Genomic DNA, 21,337 nt, shown 5'->3' with positions numbered 1-21,337 from the left:
GCCAGACACTATCACCTCCGTCATGTATTCAGCACACAGAGATGGGTCTCTGACATGGAAACAGTTATCATTCCAAGGAAAATCAGCATAATACCTCCTCAGGTCCCCCCACCTGGCATAAGTAAAATGCCAGACGCACCTCCGCTTTGGGAGATCCTGAGGAGAGATTGGAAAGATAGGACAAGAAACAAAAATGAGATTGTGATTGGAGGAACCCAACAGAGATGACAGGGTGACAGCATAAGCAGAAGGATTAGAGGTGAGGAAGAGATCAAGAATGTTGGTCGTGTCTCCAAGACGGTCAGGGATACGAGTAGGGTGTTGCACCAGTTGCTCTAGGACCAGTCTAGGTCATGGAGGATAGCAAAGTTGAAGGCTAGTTCACCAGAATGGTCGGTGAAGGGAGCTGTGAGGCAGAGAGGGCACTGTCTGGGGCACGCATACACAAAGGCTGGTAAGGTAAGGTGGGAGTGGAAGACGTCTCTTACCGTCAGAGTCCAACTTGTGTCTGCCCGACCCCCGCCAAGCCCTGCCACATCCCCACTGCCTTCACACCAAAAAAACTTTTACTGCTCTTTTTACGGCGTTAGTTTATCCCTGTGCCCTTCGTTAAAATATATTAATTAATGTATATCTCTTGCAGAGAGAGAGAGAGAGAGAGAGAGAGAGAGAGAGAGAGAGAGAGAGAGAGAGAGAGAGAGAGAGAGAGAGAGAGAGAGAGAGAGAGAGAGAGAGAGAGAGAGAGAGAGAGAGAGAGAGAGAGAGAGAGAGAGAGAGAGAGAGAGAGAGAGAGAGAGAGAGAGAGAGAGAGAGAGAGAGAGAGAGAGAGAGAGAGAGAGAGAAATGTGGAACTACAGTAATACTCCGCAATGAACGTTAATCTAATTTCAGTTTAACGTACTATATAAAGTTAGACCAAAAAGTCTGCATAACGTACAACCACATCCATTTTAGCGAATTTTCTGGGTTTGAATTTGCTGGGTGAGGGACCGAATGCGGCAGCTTTGCTGTGATTAGCTGGCTCCCCGCCTCTGTTTCTAGTGCTCCTGTAGCTGGATCCAAGATTCTTTAACAACGTCAGAGCAACCTCCTGCCGCAAAATGGCTTCCATGAACGCTTGGAGGGACGGTGACAAGGTTGCTATCAGGTTGCTCTGAGCTTGCTGGGAACACCACCTCTGGAGGTGGAGTTACTGTCTTATATATGCATTTATGTTCACAAAACAACATTTTTATTAGCTTTTTACAAACCTTGCCCCCAAGAAATTATTGTTTTGTAATGCATAAAGTGAAATCTTACATGGAATACCAAAAAATAAAGTAGAGATGAGATAGTCCACAGACGAAGCGGAGACTCACGGCGGTATTTCATTAGTAATTCACTATCACTCAGTGCCACGGAGTCAAGGTTATCCTCATGGCATAAGTGTATATGAATACTAAGATATGATATCCATTATAGCAGGCAATACAGGAGTGGAAACATAAATATCGTGGTGAAAGCAACACGCAAGCTAAAAGGGTCACAAGAAGAAGCGGCCAAGTCTCCGCTTCGTCTGTGGCCGATCTCATCTCTGCTTTATTTTTTGGTATTCCATGTAAGATTTCTTTTTATGCATTATAAAACAATCCTTTCTTGGGGGCAAGGTTTGTAAAAAGCTAATAGAAAAATATATAATTTTTTTTAACCCATGTGGTATGTTTGGGACCAGCCCAGAACGCATCCCCCCTATTTACATTATTTCCTATGGGAAAATTACGTCAGCTTAACGAATTTCCACTCTACGAATAACTTTGACATCCCCTATCCTGTTCGTTAAGCGGAGTAATCCTGTATTGCAATATTCTACTTTCATGCATCTGAGATAATTTAATTAGATCTGTATTGATATTTAGTTTGAAGTCTTATCATTACTTTACCATCAGACATAACCTACCTTTTAGCATACTGTACAGCAGTTTCATTCCCATATGTAGCATATACCATCTCACTTTCGTCTTTGCTGAGATTTGCAAATGTGGAATCATATGTGGGGCAGAAGGATGAATATGATCCATAGTACACGGGTTTAACTGTGAATGATAAAAAAGGAGAATGGTAAGAATAGAAAAGGAACAGTGTAAATAGAAAGACAAAAATTTGTTGATACCATATATATATAATCAACGATGATGAATAATAAATTATTAATTTTGGAAGATAAAATCTAAGAAATTCTAATTTTGAAAATCTGCCAACTATTTTTTCCTTCATCTGAAATAGATACAGAATGATCATGATCAAAACAGCTTAGCAAGCATGCCTCTGCCTTCTCTCTCTCTCTCATATCCAAAAAAGTATTCTTTGGAGTAAAATAACATGCTTTTTCAAAATTTCCATTAGTTGCTACAGTTTCACACTCCAACAGTATCATCTATTATTTCTCTATTCATTTTTAGACTTCTGAAACAAAAAAAAAAAGACAAAAACACATACACAGTAAACCTCACCTAAGTTGGACACAAATAAGCCAAATATCAAATAAATTGGACACTTTTAGTATTTTTTTTTTCTTTTCGTTCTGCTCCTAGTGTTCCAGTGGGTTTTTTGCCCTTTCATTAAGTAGTTTTAAGTCAATTAGCTTATATTCTGAATATTCCAACTGAATATTCCCAATGGCTTTTACATCGTACAAAATTCATTTGGGGAGTTGTCGAAGATGTGACATGGAAGCGTCACGACACTGCTGGCATATATATGTGTTTATATTAGTTGACTTAGCAAGCACATGGCAGTGTCTAGTGTCTGTAGTGTTGTTACTGTGTGTGTATGGTACTTTATCAAAAGCTTGTTTTAGATCAGTCTCAGGTCAACCTTCCTAGTGGTCAGACATGTCTCTGATAGTGGCAACGAGTCTCCTGTTAGTAGTATGTAATCTGTTGGCTTCTTTACCTAGTGATGGCTTTCCCTTCTTTCCCTATGGATTCGGCTGGGTGTGTTAGTTCTCCTATCCTCAAGGCCTTCGTTATGAAGGTCTCAGAGGTGGAGGCCGAGTTCCATCGAGGGATCTCGGAGGTGCAGGAGGAGTTTTGAGGCCGAATCTCTGACCTGCAGGCTGAGTTCTGTCGAGTGAACTCAGCTACTGAGGGGAGTGGCAGTTTCTACAGTCTCCTTACCAAGTAATGAGACAAAGGGCCAGGAGGAGTGGCGAGTGGTGTCCTCTGGTGCAAAGAGGAGAAAGATTCTCAAGGCTCCTCAGCGAGTGGAAACGAAAAATTCCTTCGCTGTGTTGGAGGGAGTGGAGGAGGAGAAAGAGAAGGCGGAAGGTGATAAGGTGAGGAGGGTAGAGGAGTCCCCACCCACAGATAAGATACTATCCGCAGGTAAGATACTGGTGATTGGTGACAGCCAGGTGAGACATTTGAACATGGCGTTTTGTGATAAAGACAGGGAGCGGAGGACAAGATTGTGTCTACCTGGTGCTGGTATTGAGGGGGTAAATGCTCAGCTAGACATGTGTTTGGTGGACGGGACCAAACCCATTGTTTTCCTCAGCGAGGGGGGAAATGACATTTGCAAAGTAAGGAGTGAGGAGCTGTTTAGGAGATTTAAGGAGGCTTTGGCTAAAATTGGGAATAAGGATGCAACCCATGTGGTATGTGGTGTGTTGCCAAGGAGGGGACTGGGAGGTGAATGGCTGTCCAGGGCTATTGCAATAAATTGCAGACTTGCAGATCACTGCAGAAGCAATGGATGGGTGTTCATCGATAACTGGGACCTCTTTTACAGCAAAGACACCTTGTAACGCAATGGGATGGAGTGCATCTATCACACCAAGGTGTTCGGTTTTTGGCTGGAACACTCAAAGGCGAGTTAAATGCACTCTGGCGCTTTTTTCGGTAGACAGGAGAGGGAAGGGGCATCGGTGATCCATAGGCATGAAGGAATAGTCAAATCTAGAAAAGTAACCACCTTAGTAAATGCGAAGAATAGTTTAAAAGTGTATTACACAAACTGTAGGAGCATTTTAAATAAGATGGATTTGCTGAGAGGAGCAGCTTGTGTTGAAAGTTTTGATATAATTGCATTAACAGAAACCTGGTTAGATATGTCAGGGAGGGTATTTGATCAGGAGGTGAAAATTGATGGTTATACACTTTTCGATAAGGACAAGGAAAACAGAAGAGGGGGAGGAGTGGCCTTGTACGTCAAGGACACACTGCAATGTTGCATAAACAGCAGAATTAAGACAGACAGCAAAACAGAGTCTTTATGGGTAGATATTAAGGATGAGTCTCAATCAGTAGTATTGGGTTTAGTGTACAGGCCATCAAATGCTTCAGATCAAATAAACTCTTCCCTATGGGAGGAAATAAATAGAGCAGCCAGGTACAGTAAGGTATGTGTGGTAGGGATTTTAACTATATGAATGTTGATTGGAGTTTGATGGTGGGTAACAGTTCCTTAAGATCATACAGGATAATTTCTTAAAGCAAGTCATTTTAGAACCCACATGGGGAAATAATATTCTAGATTTAATTCTGACAAACAGGGAGGAGGCAGTTACACAGGTGGAGGTTGGTGGCCAGCTAGGTAACAGCGATCACAAAGAAATATGGTATACATTGAAATGGCATGAAACTTTTAGAAAAGCGAACAAAAAGGAAAGTACCTGACTTCAGGAAAGCTAATTTCAAGGGCTTAAGGGAATATTTACGAGTCGCTTGGCAGGGCAGAGACAGTCAGGTAGAAGGGAGGAGCAGAGAAAGGGGGAGGTGCAAAGTCGGAGTGGAACAGAGAGAGAGTGAGGCGGAGAGGGAAGCTAGATTAGAACATGGGAGGAATCCCGGTCAGCTGAGGGTTGGTGAGATCTATACCAACTTCGTAAATAAAATACGTAACAGTCAGATAGCCAACATTCCATATAAAACAATAAAATCATGAAGCAGCGATCCTAAGTGGATGACAGACAGACTAAAACGATGCATAGGGCAAAAAATGAATATATATAAAAGGCTAAAGGCAGGAGATGAGGCTTTAAGGCCACTATACCATGAATTAGTAAGAACAGTTAAGAGGTTAACGAGGAAAGCTAAAAGCAAATATGAGTTGAGGGTAGCCAGACAAGCAAAGACGGACCCCAAGGGAATTTTTCAGCTATACAAGACGAAAAGTAGAGAAGAAATAGGTCCATTAACCCTTAACGTACAGCAATCGTTTCGGTATGATTGTACCGTCGTGTGCGAAGAGCCGGGGATCGTTCATTTAATCATGATTTTTCCATGCTATAGGTTTGAATCTCTCCCCCTCACTATTGATCCTAGGGCAAGTGGAGGTATCTGGCATCTTTTCTTGCTCACCTGCTTGAGCCTTGAGATATATGTTCCCTCACAATAGGTCATCTTTTCCCATTTTGAGGCGACATCTGGCAACCCCCATGACTCGAAGGGAGGAAACGGTACCTACTCCGAGTGATGTTATGTCAGTGTTACTCGGTAGTGAGGACAGTGATGAAAATAAAGACAGTGATTTTTTTATTGAGACAGAAGAAAGTGAAGACTCCAGTAGTGATTCTGATAGTGATCTGGGAGACACAGACCAACCCTCACAGCAACATTCGTAATCCTCCTCATGTAGCCTATTCCCCTCAAGCAATGCGCTGGTGTGTGTCACCCCTGGTTGCCTCTACAAGACTGTGCTTTGTCAGCCAAGTCACATGAATCCCATTGCTAATAAGAGTTGCTAGACTCCAATTATTATAGAAATCCACAATTGCTGTACGTTAAGGGTGGTTTCTTTTTTTTTCCTGTTTTGCATATCATTTCATATATTTGAGTTTGCATTTTCTTGACATAAAAGTGCAAAAGTTCCTACTTTTACATCAAATCAAATGCCCAAGAGAGAGAGAGAGAGAGAGAGAGAGAGAGAGAGAGAGAGAGAGACAGCGCGTGCGCGCGGTGTTATCAGAGCTTAGTGGCGGGTTCTGCCATGAATTTTTTTATATGCAATAACTTTGCTTTCAGAGGTCATAACATGTTAAAAACTACATCGTTGTACTCAGAATAACACAAAGAAATATGTTTTTATAAGGAAAAAATGTTTTTAGCAATTTTTGACAGGTGTGATTTTTCCCTATTGTAACAGAAAGAAAGTAAATCAACCCCCCGTACTTTAAAGGTTAAGGACAACAAATGGGGAAATGGCTAGTTCTGCAGAAGAGATTAGAAGAAATATGAACGAGTATTTTTTAACTGTCTTCACCCAAGAGAACACACAGGAAATCCCAGATAGCGAACAGATATTTAGGACAGAGGAGAGTGAAAAGCTAACAGATATTCATATAACTAAGGCAATGGTAGAACAGGAGATAGATAAACTACAGAAATTCAAGTCACGAGGATCTGATGAAGTATATCCAAGGGTTCTAAAGGAATGCAAGGAAGTCGTCAGTGAGCCTCTAGTGGTACTTTTTAGGATGTCACTGGAGTCAGGTGAGGTACCTACAATGTGGAGAGAAGCTAATGTGGTTCCCATATTTAAGAAGGGGGATAAAACCCTAATGTCTAATTACAGGCCTGTCAGCTTAACTTCAGTTGTGGTACCCTTAAGGTACCCCGGGGGGTTGTTTACTTTCTGTCTGTTACAACGAGGAAAAATCACACCTGTCAAAAATGCGAAAAATAATTTTTCCTTATAAAAACATATTTCTTTGTGTTATTCTGAGTACAACGATGTAGTAAAATTTTTAACATGTTATGACCTCTGAGAGCAAAGTTATTGCATATAAAAAAAATTCATGGCAGAACCCGCCGGTAAGAAATACCCCTCAAGCTCCGATAACACCGCGCCCTCTCTCTTTCTCTCTCTCTCTCTCTCCTTTTGGGCATTTGAATTTGATGTAAAAGTAGGAACTTTTGCACTTTCATGTCAAGAAAATGCGAACTCAGATATATGAAATGATGTGCAAAACAGGAAAGAAAAAAGAAACCACATATTACAAGTATTGTGGATTTCTATAATAATTGGAATGTGGCAACTCTTAATAGCAATGGGATTCACATGACTTGGCCGACAAAGCACAGTCTTGTAGAGGCAACCAGGGGTGACGTGAGGAGGTTTATGAACGTCGCTGTGAGAGTTGGTCTCTGTCTTTCAGATCACTATCAGAATCACTACTGGAGTCTTCACTTTCTTCTGTCTCAATAAAAAAAAATCAGTCTTCATTTTCATCACTCCTCAATGTCATTACCTAGTAACACTGACATAACATCACTCGGAGTACCGTTTCCTCCCTTTGGGTCATGGGTGTTCCCTCGAAATGGGAAAAGATAACCTATTGTGAGGGAACATATGTCTCAAGGCTCAACCAGGTGAGTGAGAAAAGATGCCAGATACCTCCACTTGCCCTAGGACCAATAGTGAGGTGGGGAGATTCAAATGTTTAGTGCGAAAAAATCATGATTACATGTACGATCCCCGCCTCTCCGCACGAGACGCTACAATCGTACACATACGATCACCGTACTTTAAGGGTTAATGGAATCAGTAATAGTGAAAAACATTAGGAAACACCTAGACAAACACGGCTTGATAAATCAAACACAGCATGGATTTATGAAGGGGAAGTCCTGTCTTACAAATTTGTTGAGCTTTTATAGTAGGGTTTATGAGGCAGCAGATAAGGGTGATAATTATGACATTCTATACTTAGATTTCAGTAAAGCCTTTGACAAGGTACCTCACCAGAGGCTCTTAAAAAAGGTTAAAGCACACGGTATACAAGGCAGAATATTAGGCTGGATTAAAGCGTGGTTAGACAATAGGCGACAAAGGGTAGTAATTAATGGATGTAATTCCAAGTGAGGAGAAATAGTTAGTGAGGTGCTCAGTTTTAGGGTCATTATTATTTCTAATATATATTAACAACTTGGATAGTGGAATTAATAGTGATATCAGTAAATTTGCGGACGACACAAAGATAGGTACAGTAGTACTTTGACATACGATCGCCCTAACATACAATTTTTTTTATATACGATGAAAAATTCTATATAATTTACACCTTTAAATACAATGATATTTTTAAGATACGATTAGCCATCAGTAGGTGGCGCAGTGATCGCTCGGCTACCCACGTCCACCCAAACATTCAGTCCACGTTATGTATCATTGTTTATCCTTTGTGCATGTATATATCTGTGGTCCTCGGCAGTGTGTATTTTTTATTAAATTTTGTGAACTCAAGATCCTGTGATCATGGGTCCCAAAAGTAAAAGTCTGGCGAGAAACACCCAAAATAGCCTGTATTCACATACTGATTACACTTAGAAATTTAATAAACGAGTGAGTACAAATGGTTTTCTGCCCATAAGCAACTCTTCCTCTTTGCAATGCAAAAAATCGGGCCTTGCGTCTGATCAGGTTCAGTGCCCTTGGCTAGAGCAAGAGAAAACGGGCCCCTTGTATCCCCCCTCTCTCTCCTGCTGTCGTCTGTTCTGATATCACTCTCATTCAAAAGTTGTCTTCCCGTAACATGGTGAGAGACCTATAGAGAGGTATAGAAGTAATGCTTGTGGGAGAGGTGGCAGAATCAGACACAATGAAATCACTCACTACCACCCTCCATCGCTGGGGACACAGTGACATAGAATATGTTTACTCCTGCCCACAAGCAACTCTTCCTCTTTGCAATGCAAAAAACTAGAAGTCTCTAGATGTTATGGTTACCAAAATATCACAGGTTGAATGAGGTAGTATCATTGGTTTACGTGGCCTTGTGTCCGATCGGGTTCAGCGGCCTTGGCTAGAGTGCGAGAAAACGGGCCCCTCCTCTCTCTCTCTCCTGTCACCTGTTCTGATATCACTCTCATTCAAAAGTTGTCTCCCCGTAACTTGGAGAGAAACCCAAGGTATAAAAGTAACACGCGCGGGAGAGGTGCCGGAATCAGACACAAAGAAATCACTGTCAATCGCTTTTACCATTTATCGTTGGTGACACAGTGACATAGAGCATATGTTTACTCCTGATGAGTGTTGCCAGCTCACAAGCAAGGAAAACAGGAAGAAAATAACCAAAATATAGCCGTAAAAAGCCTAAACATCTATCGACATGCCCTGTGCCTTGCGTGATGAACATCTATCAATGTGTCCCGAGTTTTGTGGGTTAAGTTGTTATTTTGAGCAATATAGTCAATTTATATCATGCATACAATAAACATTGTATTTATCTTATATTAAATCTATATTTGGTTGGTATTTAAAGCATGTTATTCATTTATTCTTATCACAAGAACGAATTAATTGCACTTCCATAATTTTACTTCAGCAACCCACCGCCATTGCTGGAGAGGCTACACATGAGATACGCAAAGATCAAGGTACCGGCAGTGACGCTTTGTTCTCGGTACAGGCAAGACGTGTTTGTCTTGCAGCTGCGGTTTGCCATTTTGGGATTGGTTATCCGTTATCTGTTTTTCAGAGCGGGTTGGCACTTATTTAATACCTTACTTTATTACCCCGTGATCCCGTTGGAGCGGGAAGAGTGCCTGGTGTTCCTTTCCTGTTATCCATTTGGAGCGGGAGGACACGGTGTGGACCAAGGTGAGGTTATGCACCCTTGTTACCTGTTATCCAAACTTGGAGCAGGTTGTCATTTATTCATTGACTATTGTTATTTACTTGTGGTCTTGTGGGTGTTGTATTGTGCCTGTGTTTTTTCCCGTTATCTCTCAGGAGCGGGACATGTGACAGAAGTGTGCCGTTGTGAAGGTGTTTGGTACATCAGTATGTCTTCCTCGGGTGGTTCTACACCTCCAAGAAGCGGTTCCTCACATTCTCGTGGAAGCCGACTCTATTCGTCCACTAGGCATAAGACGAGGAAGAATATTCAACGGTCTGGGGCCTCTGCTGGTGAGGATGCCGTTGCAAGTGATCGTGTGTCTAAGATGGACGCCCGACCACCAGTTAGCCAGTCTGGAGAAGTTAGCAATACTTCTTTATCCAAGATTTTGGAGGCTTTGGCTGTACTTCAAGAGGATGTGAATAAACTTAAGAGTGACAGAGGTGACAGTGCAAGTGTTGGTAAGGGGCCAGCACAGGACTTAGGTGGTACTCATGAATTTTCTGCCTCCCATCCCCCTTCTACCTCTGGTGAATTTTCTGGGTTTAGGTCAAAAGAAGTGAGTGCTGAAGAAGGTGAGATTGAAGATGAGGTTCCTTCTGGCAGTATTCTGTTACAAGCAGCTAAGGCCTATGTGCCCGTGGATGACTGTTCTGAAGCTATTGAAGAACCGATTGCTGCAATGGTGAATCACTGGTTTTCTCATGGTTTGAAAGATGAAGACCATAAGGAGATTTTGGCAGATGAGGTTTCTAAACGTCCTAGAAACTGTAAGGCACTTATTCCAGTCGAGTGCAACTCACAAGTGCTGGATGCCCTACCCACTGAGGCAAAGAAAGCTGATTTCAGACTAAAGGAAGTCGGCAAGGATATAACTAAGGCTGCCACTATCATTGTTAAATCACTTACTGTTCTGGACAAGTTTACTAATGAGGAGCACAATCAGGTTATTGGTCATGAGGTGGCTATGCTTAATGGGGCCTTGGGGTTGTTAGGGCATGCTAACTTTAAACTGAATATGAATAGACGGTATTTCCTCAAACGTGAGATAAACCAAAAGTATGCCCACTTATGCACTGATAAGACTCCTGTGACTGGCTTACTGTTTGGGGATGATCTTACTCAAGCTACCAAACAGATTGAGGAGGCTGAGAGGCTGAAAAACAAGTTTACCAACAAGAAGACTTCCCATTTTGGAGCTCCAGGTCTTGGGAAGATTAGTGGTGGCAAGCAACGTGGTTTCTTTGGGAAGCCAGCTTTCCGGGGTATGTTAACCCAGTTTAAACCGTACGGTTTACACAAACCTGCCACCAGAGGGGACAGCCGCCCTTCTTATCTCAGAGGAACTCCTCTTCAAAAACTCAAGGGGCCGGGACACTACAATCCCCGGCAGTAATTCAGGTAAGGCATGAATTTGAAGCGGGTCAGCTTCACAAGTTTATTGATGAGTGGTGCAAACTTACTAATGATCCTTTCATTTTGGACATTGTTAAACATTGCCATCTTGAGATCGATGAACAGAACATTACTCATTTATTTTCTGAGGAAGTGGAATACAGATTTAGTGATGAGGAGAAAGTTATTATGACTAATGAAATAAATAAATTGTTGAGCTTGAAGGTTATCAAGGAGACTCACAGACAGGTGTGCCAGATTATTTCGCCAGTTTTCTTGAGAGAGAAAAAAAGAGGGTGGCTATAGGATGGTGCTTAATTTGAAGAAACTCAACAAATTCATGAATTACAACCATTTCAAAATGGAAAATTTTGAGCAGGCAATTAGGCTAATCAGTTCAGGTGCTTTCATGGCTTCTGTTGATCTGAAGCATGCTTATTATTCAGTCAAAATTGCAGAAGAGCAGCAAAAATATCTTTGTTTTAAATGGGCAGGGAAGATATACCAATTCACTTGCCTTCCTAATGGTGTTTCTGCAGGCCCTCGTCTTTTCACTAAACTTTTGAAGCCAGTTTTTTCTTTTTTGAGATTAAAAGGCTACACCATTACTTCCTTTATAGATGATACTCTTATGTGTAGCAACTCAGTTGAGGATTGTGTTGCTTGTTTGAAGGATACTGTGGAGATTTTGCAAAATGTTGGGTTTTGTATTAATGTGGAAAAATCAGTTTTGGTGCCTACGAAACACATAGAATATCTTGGTAACATCATCGATTCTGATGCCATGACTGTCACACTCCCTGCTCGTAGAGTGGAGAAGATTGTGGAAAGTTGTTCATCCTTGGCCAGTAGAAATAAGGCAAAGATCAGAGAAGTAGCTCGGGTAGTTGGCATGTTGGTGGCTGCCATTCCGGCCGTTGAATTAGGTAAGCTTCATTACAGAACTTTAGAAAGGGCCAAAATTGTTGCATTAAAGGTGGAAAAGGGTAACTTTGACAAAGTTATGACTATCTCAAAGGAAATGAAAATGGAGCTGAGTTGGTGGATCTCTGAAGTAGGGACACAAGTTAGGAAAATTATTCGGCCTGCTCCTTCTGTTGAAGTTTTACTGATGCCTCAGACTTAGGTTGGGGTGGTTGTGTATTAAAGCATTCCACCAATGGTAAATGGACATCAGAAGAAAGCTGCCTACACATTAATGCAAGGGAACTCAAGGCCATCTTGTTTACCCTTCAATCTTTTGCTTACTTGCTTAAAGGCTGCCATGTTAAAGTTATGTGTGATAATACCACAGCCATTGCTTATGTTAATGAGATGGGTGGAACTAAATCACTAGTGTGTAACTCTATCTGCATTGATATCTGGAATTGGTGTATTTCCAATGACATCTGGATTACTTGTGCACACATACCAGGAAAGAAGAATGTGTTGGCGGATACAGCCTCTCGTAATTTTAATGACAGACATGAATGGAAACTTAATCCAAAGATTTTTAAGGAGTTGTGTGTAGTTTTTGGAACTCCTCCATTGACTTATTTGCTTCTCGCTTAAACAAGCAAATAGATTGTTTTTGCTCGTGGACACCTGATCCAGAAGCAGAGCATGTGGATGCGTTCACATTAAATTGGGCCAGTTTCGATCTGATTTACCTTTTCCCACCATTTTCTCTTATTACTAGGTGTCTACAGAAAATGAGGGAGGAGAGAGCAAAGGGGTGGATTGTTGTTCCAATGTGGACTTCCCAACCTTGGATGGGCCCTCTTCTGCAAATGTTGGTCAAGGCCCCCAGGCTCATCACTCAGAAAACGAATGTACTACGACATCCCTCATCAGCGGAAGAACATCCGATTATGACCCACACCCAATTGATGGCATGTCTTTTGTCAGGCAACAACTTAGAGGAGAGGTGTATCGTCAGAAGGTACAGAGATTATCAGGTACGATGCGACAATATAGACCACACATTAACAGATGGTCATCATTTTGTGATAGATGGAATATCAATCCTCTACTCCCTCTGTAACTAATGTTTTGAATTTTCTTTCGGAGACATTTCATAGAGGGGTGGGGTATGAGTCTGTTAACACGGCAAGAGGTGCTCTCTCTGCTTTAGGAATTATGTTGGAAGGATGTAGAGCTGGGAATCATCCACTTATCAATAGGTTTATGCGTGGTGTGTTTAACTTGAGACCCTCTTGCCCTAGGTATGCTGAAACTTGGGATGTGCGGCCAGTATTGCAGAAGCTGAGGTCCATGGGCCCATTACCAGACCTGTCCTTGAAGTCTTTAACTTTGAAATTGGTGATGCTTATGGCATTGACTCAGGCTGAGAGTACAGACCTTACATTTATTATTGTATTCCAATGCTATTGTTGACAACAATTCTGTATTTCTTTTGTTAGGGGGCAACATTAAGCAGTGCCGTCCTAAGTTTAATGTTAGAATGCTTAAGTTTCATGCTTATTTACCTGATTCTAGAATTTGTGTTGTGAATACCTTGAAGGAATATCTTAACAGAACGGAGAATCTGAGAAAGGAATTTGGGAAGGATAATGGAAAACTCCTCATCAGTTTGGTGAAGTCACATAAAAGCGTTTCCAAAGATACAGTGTCAAGGTGGATTAAGACTGTCCTTGCCGACTGTGGTATCAATACTAAGAAATTCACGGCTGGAAGTGTTCGACCAGCCTCTGCTTCCAAGGCCAAAGCCATGGACGTCCCAGTTCCCATTATCTTATCTAAGGCGGGTTGGACTCAGGAGACAACCTTTGCTAAACACTATAATAAGGAGATCACTCAGGTTTCAGATTCTTTTCAAGAGGCCATACTGGATTCTGTATTGTAATGTTAACAGGTTTCTCTATTCATTTGCATTGGAACTCAATTGACTTATTTTGTTTTTTATACATGTACTATATGTTTTTTGTAAGGGCCATATCTGTGGAAGGAGGATTTTTTCATACAATGAAGTTTGGATTCATATTTAGTTTGTTTAACCCATAAGAGGTCAACATACCTTTACATCACATATACTCATCCTGGTCACCAAAAATCACTTTTTTGTTTATTGTTCCATATGTATGAAAATGATCACAAAACTAAAAAAAAAATTAAGTTAAAGTTCAAAATCGGCATTTTCAAATGTCCCGCTGGGGCTTTAAACTTGGCTCGCTGGGCGGTGCTGCCAGACGTACGATTTTTGTTTTTCTTGATTTTTTGTTGTTTACCGACCTTTTAAGAGCTATAAATGATAATCTACGATAAGTAAGTGTATTATGGGTCCTTATTATCTAAGACAGTTTTCATGTTTTTATATATAGTTAATTTCCATTTTTTTAAATGAAGCAGTTTTATTACAAAATAATTATATTTTTTTGTCTAACACTACAAGTACCCTTTGGCTTCCTTCACATTATTTACACTATAAATGATAATCTATGACATAACAGCTCATCAATCTCAGCGAAAGTTAGAGAGCGGTGATGCGTTCCTGCCATTGTGACTCATAGCCAAGTGATGGATGGGGACGCTCCGACGCGGGGAAGCAGCAGCGCGTGCGCAGTGAGAGGGGGTTGGGGGGGGAGGGCTCACGCACGTGTTCAAATGGCAGGAAGCCGTGCTAAAATATGCTAGACACATACAGAAAAATAATTCATGTAAGCAGAAGGCATTTGGAAGTAGTAGAAGGCGGGAAAGTGACGAACGTACTTGTACGTGATTGACCACAGGAAGTAACCTCCGATTTCACGTACTTGTACGTGATTGACCACATACGGGTTAATTATCAATCACTCACTTCGAAAATGTTAAGTATTGTGTAGTTCTGAGAGTACACCCATATGGCTTCAAAATCTCATGTGTAGCCTCTCCAGCAATGGCGGTGGGTTGCTGAAGTAAAATTATAGAAGTACATGAGACTTACCATAGGTCAGTTGAAATGTGCTTCGGATTTTGCGGCAAGCCACCGCTGCTGGAGAGCTTTCACATGCCCTCCACTCCCACCCTTCGGAAAGATGGGCTTTTGAATTTGGGGTTTAGCTTTCCGACGGGCATTTTAGGGACCTTGTGGCATGTGGGTGGCTCTCAGTTCTTTAAAGTCTGCCGGTACCTTGATCTTTGCGTATCTCATGTGAAAGCTCTCTCCAACAGCGGTGGCTTGCTTCGCAAAATCCGAAGCACATTTCAACTGACCTATGGTAAGTCTCATGTACTTCTATAATTATACTGGGCGCTGGTCAAGCCACATTTTGACTATGTGGTACAATTCTGGTCCCCACATTTCAAGAAGGACGTAGCTCTGTTGGAGTCAGTGCAAAGGAGGATGACTAAAAAAGATACAGGGGATGAGGGATATTCCCTATGAAGAGAAACTGAATAAACTCAATCTGCATTCTCTAGAGAGACGAAGGTTAAGAGGAGACCTGATAGAATTATTTAAGTGGTATAAGGGTTTTAACAAAGGGGACATGAATGTAGTTCTTAGGATCAGTAGTGGGGACAGAACCAGAAATAATGGGTTTAAACTTTAAAAATTCAGGTTTAGGAAAGAAATGGGAAGAAACTGGTTTTCAAACAGAGTGGTTGATGAGTGGAACGGTCTCAGTGGTCATGTAGTCAGGGCTGAGTCAATAGGGAGCTTTAAGAGGTTAGATAAATTCATGGATGGGGATGATAGATAGAATCAGGTAGCTTAAGCACATTGGGACTGCCTCATATAGGCACGGCGGCTTCTTGCAGCTTCCCTCTTTTCTTATGTTCTTATATCCAAGTAGAAACAATCTGCCAATCCATCCCTCGCCTGAATTATATCTATTCCTCTCCTGTAGAAACTTAATAGGTTTGTGACACATGAAAATCATTTTCTGAAACCAAATTATCCTCCAGTTATTATATGTGATTCTTCTAGCTGTTCCATTCATCTGTCTTTATCTATTTTTTCAGCTATTTTCGTGATCACACTTGTTACGGACACTAGTCTGTAGTTCAGTGGTTCTTCTTTGTTACTTCCCTTAAAAATTGGTACAATGTTTGCCATTTCTCAGTCTAGAGGGTCTTTTCCTTCTTTAAAAGAACATACTATAATGTCCTATAATATCTCTGCCAGCTGGTCATGACATTCCGTCAATATCTAATTTCGACACCCCTTGAGCCTTACTCACATCTAAGGTTTTCATTATCTTCCTGATTTCCCAGACTTCTACATAGATCTTCCTCGTTTTCTCATCCCTGTGACCTGTTTGCATCAAACTTGTTTTCTTTAGTGAATACCGGTTGAAAGCACCTATTAATTATTTCTGCTTGTCATCTTGCATCCTTGTATGTGACATTATCAACTTTTAATGTATCTATTATTTCTTTTTTTCATTTTCCCATTACACTCGACCCTCGAAACAACGGACAAATGCATGCACGACCCAGTCCGTAGATTGCAAAAGTCCGTTCTTTGCAAAAGTATGTAAAAACTGTATAAAATGTACGTAAAATACTGTGTAATTACTATGAAATCATTCAAGCAGTATTACAAAGCATTAAGTACAACAAATAACCTGAAATAGATGACATGAGCATGGTCAGTTTAATAAATATTAATAAACAATACAGAAAACGAAGTTCTCTCACCTTAATACGAACAGCAGGATTATTTACATAGATTAAACATGGCGGCCAACAGCTGATGACGTGACCTACCGGACAATAATTTGCCGGGAACGGACAATCGCGTGCATTTTAATATTCGTCCGTAGATTAAACCGGACTCCAGAATTTGTCCGTAGTTTCTGAAATACGTTGATGGGAGGTCCGTTTTTTCGAGGGTCGAGTGTAATATATTTATAAAAGTTTCGAGTAATTTTTGCATTTGTCAACTATATCTTTCTCATAGTTTCTTTGTTCCTCTCTTAGTGTTTGGACATATTAATTTCTTACTACCTTAAATTCTTCCCAATTATTAAGTCCTTTTTTTTTCTATTTGCCAAATATGGTTGTTTTTGAAGAACTGCTAAATTTTGCCTACAGTAAGCCTTGGCGAATTAATTAGTCCGGCGAAACTACCGCCAAATGCAAATTTCGCTAAGCACGAGTTCTTTATATCATATAAATTGCCTAAAAAATGCCTCAATCAGTCTTTGGTCATTGCCAAAGTCTGTCTTTTGACCCCTAAAATACCATCTTTTGAGCTGAAATAAAAATCTTTTGCCTTCACAAATAGGACACATGTACAAAACAGACCAATAAACAATAAGACATCATATAAAAGCTGCAACTCCCGCTTTTCCACCCATTTCCCTCGCCCACTATCGTCCTTGCCGCCACTACCATTGTCCTTATCCCCACCGATGCCACCTGTTGTGCTGATAGAGGTCATGTTGGCGGTAAATCGCCATAATTCATACCCATGCTAGCAGAACACAGGGTAGCACAAACAAAATGGCTAAAGGGGACTCTCACACTGCGTTCTGATAGGTTTAGAGAGAAAAAGAAAAATTTGGGGCCACCGTGGTACACTGGAACCATGCGTGCTTTGGTGTCCGAGGGGTCTCCAAGCGCACAGGTTCGAATCCTGTCCACGGTCTGAGTGTAGGTTGGGCTTCCTCACTCGGGGCAACGGTTTCCTAGCAAGTGGGCTTTGAGATAGGAGGTACCTCAAACAGTATCTCCTTTAACCCATAAATTCCCGTGAAAAGCCCACATGGTATATAACAAAAAAAAAAAAAAAAAAAAAAAAAAATATCTGACGTCACCGGGGAACCGCGTGGTTCGCCGTGCGGCCACCAAGTTTGAATTAAAATCGCCAAGCATGTACTCGGTAGTCCATGGCCACCCTACCACCAAAAGTGAATTTCACCATGCTGAGATTAGCTCTATTTTGGTTTCTCTGATGAACTAAACCTAAACAAACTTAATCTACGTTAACTTAACACTAAAACTAACCTAATAGTACCGTATATTGCAGCTTATAAGTTGATCTAGCACATAAGTCGACCTCTATAATTTAATCCCAAAATGTTGTACTATCGATTTACCTTGCAAATAAGTCAACCCCTTTAACTATCACTTAGCCTAGTCCAATATCACCCCTAAGTCATGAAGTACTGGGTTGTAAATTAAGTTTTACCTACAGTAAACTAAATAAAATAAATCAAACTGATTGAAAACACCAAGTTCAAGCATTTCAACATAAACAAGCTGCCAGTTTTTACTTTTCTTTTCTGTACTCACCTGTTTCACCATGATATCAGACGAGTATTTATTTCTAAAACTCTAATGATAAGTATTCATCCACCTACAGTCCTGCAACTCATAGGGACTGCACATACTCCTAAAAAGGAATATGTTCAAGGGTGATGTGAATATTCCATAAGCAAGGGACTCAGGGAGGCCAGATAAGACTCCTGGCTCATGGAGACCGTCTCTTCCTCCGGCCTCCGCCATGTTGTGCATGGGGCTGACACTCTGTGGTAAGCAAGAACAACAACGTACCTACATAAATACTGTAGTTTATTACTATAGAATATTTCATTGTTACAAGAGCTAAAAACATAATAATTTCATAATGATACAGTCATGTTTGACTTCTCAGTGCTGCCACCTAGTGACAAGCATTCCTTTCGAACAGTTGTTAAGGTGCAAAATTTTAAATATGATTTTGTTTTTAAACATTTTAGATAATTTTAGGTATTGTTTTTAGCTTTAGTATCAATAGAATATTTAATAGTAATAAACTACAGTACGTTGTTGTTCCTACTTACTACAGAGTATCAGTTCCCTGCACAACATAGTGGAGGAAAAGGCCATCTCCCTGACCTAGGAGTCCTATCAGGAACTTGGAGGCATCTAATGCGGCATCTTTTCAACTTATTACATTTTACCTTGGTGCACCTTTACCACTTTTACTTAATGATGCATCCACATAGTATTTAGTAGAATACCTAATTTATTAATGTCCAAAAAAGTTTGCTTGGCCACATCATACTCCTCACAAACACCTGCAACTCTAGCTCCTTTCTCTACTTTTCTTATCAATTATAGCTTTTATGTCACAGCTGAGGCCATTCTCTTATGCCTACCACCTTTGGGATACATAATAAAGTTCTAAGCTACTGAAAAATGCAAAATCTTGCTCATTGATAGCGAACAAAACAGTGTTCACTAGTATTGGCTGGACTTGTTTACAACCACCTGCCGCAGCAGCATCACCATCTATCGGTCGTTCTGGAAGTGTGTGGGGTGCGCATTGTTTGGATTCATTTGTTGGCCATCTGGACTCAAATTACTAAATTACTATCTGGACACCATCCGGATTAACCGAAATCCGAATAAACGAGGTCCGTATAAACAATAATCAAGAGTATTCATGAACATATCCCACTTCCCTTGTACTTTAATTGATGTATGTAATTTGATTCCACTCAACTTTTATGAAGTATTCCCTTAACTTTGCGAAGTCTGCCTTCCCATGATTATATCTTCCATTTTTTGTGAATTTTCTTCCTATTTACTACTAGGTTAAATTCAATAAACAGATGGTCACTTTTTCCCTAGAGGGCACTGATAATTTATTTCTTCAATGATGTCAACAATAGATCAAACCTCAATGCCTCCTCACTTCCTCCACCTCTTGTAGTTTCCCAAATCCACTGTGTCATAATATTAATCATTATGAAGTTTAGTAGTGTATATTCCCACGATTCTTTTCCTTGTGTGGTCCAGTTCTCCCAGCATACCTCTTTGCAGTGAAGTCACCCATGAGTGTTACATTCCTGTTTCTTGCAATATTTTTTTTTTAAAAATTACCCATATCTCTCAACACTTCCTTATAAGAACATAAGAGGGAAACTGCAAGAGGCTGCCAGGTCTACACATGGTAGTCCCTGTATGAGCAAAGTTACCTAATTCTATCTATCATCCCCATCCATAAATTTATCTAATCTTCTTTTAAAGCTTCCTATTGACTCAGCCCTGACTACATGGCCTACGGAGTCCATTCCACTCATCAACCACTCTGTTTGAAAACCAGTTTCTTCCCATTTTTGTCCTAAACCTAAGAACTTCGCTAATGTCCCATTTGTTAAAATCCTCATACCACTTAAATACTTCTATCAGGGCTACTCTTAACCTACATCTTTCTAAGGAATGCAGATTGAATTTTTTCAGTCTCGCTTCATAGGGAATATCCCTCATCCCCTGTATCTTTTCAGTCATCCTCCTTTGCACTGATTCCAATAGAGCTATATCCTCCCTATAATGTAGGGACCAGAATTGTACTACATAGTCGGAAGATATGGTCTGATCAGCACCAAGTATAATTTTAGTACTATTTAGGAACTTCTGCTTTTAACACTTTTTAAAGGTGAATCATGGTCCCCTATTTCCCTTATTTCTAGCCTCAATACATTGCTTCCTTTCATGAAGATCGGAGCTGACCATGACTCCTAAATCTTTTTTATACTTGGAACTTCCTAGTGCCTCGTTATTCATCATGTACCTATTGTGTGGATTATCTCTACCTATGCTCAGCACCCTTCACTTGTCAATACTGAACTGCATTTACCATTTATCTGTCCATTCTTTCACCTTATCCAAACCTGCCTGCAAGGCAATGGCATCAAAATCTGACATAATTAATCTACCAATCTTTGTGTTGTTTGCAAATTTTCTATAGTCTGTCTATGCTTAGGTGGCTCCTGGGTCTCAGACTGAAAAATTTTACAGTGTTACCAGCCATTTTACTGGCCTACCAACCAACCCCCTGGTGTTTTTCTCTGCTCTACCACTATACCATGAACTACAGATTGCAGGTGCAATATGTATGCACATATGTATATGTATGCATAAGTATTTTTATGATAATGTATGTATGTATGTATGCATGCATGTATATAAGTATATTTAGAGTGATAGGGTGAGGATGGATATCCATGTGTGGCTTTGGCCTGATGTCAGGTCAGGACACCTGAGGTGCAGAAATGTGAATATTTCCACCATGCCATCATGGATAGGTTCCACCCATTTCATATATATATACAGGCAACCCCCGTTTAACGAAGGTTCATACAACGAAATTTCGCTACAACGAAGGTTTCATTTTACTACCATCTGCTCGTTTAACGAACACCAAACTCGCTTTAACGAAGTTTTATCCAGGTAATTTTTTTCCAAATTTGAAAGCCCCACCATATCACGCAAGCTGACAGGCTTTTGAATACACCAGGAGCTGCTGGAACTAATGCCTGCCTAAGGAAAAATCCTGGGACCCCTATACAATAAAGATCAAGATCAAGATCAAGCCTCTCGTGGACAACACACGCAACATTCACTCCCCAGTCAAAACATAAGAGCGTCAGA

At 40.7% G+C, this 21,337-nt stretch overlaps 1 protein-coding gene across 6 annotated transcripts in view; it reads right to left on the bottom strand.

Annotated features, from left to right (window-relative positions):
• Window positions 1-21,337, bottom strand: part of LOC123511364 (bromodomain-containing protein 7-like) — a 473,159-nt gene that overhangs the window by 139,274 nt on the left and 312,548 nt on the right. For all 6 annotated transcript variants that reach the window (XM_045267176.1, XM_045267179.1, XM_045267177.1 and 3 more), the window contains one exon: window positions 1,937-2,072. In XM_045267176.1, the coding sequence (XP_045123111.1) occupies window positions 1,937-2,072 (136 nt within the window). The remainder of the gene's footprint in view (window positions 1-1,936; window positions 2,073-21,337) is intronic.

Source organism: Portunus trituberculatus, chromosome 31 (genome assembly GCF_017591435.1).
Source record: "Portunus trituberculatus isolate SZX2019 chromosome 31, ASM1759143v1, whole genome shotgun sequence".
NCBI lineage: Eukaryota > Metazoa > Arthropoda > Malacostraca > Decapoda > Portunidae > Portunus > Portunus trituberculatus.
The sequence above is the reverse complement of the archived record's forward strand: the minus strand, read 5'-3'. Positions and strand labels throughout refer to the sequence as shown.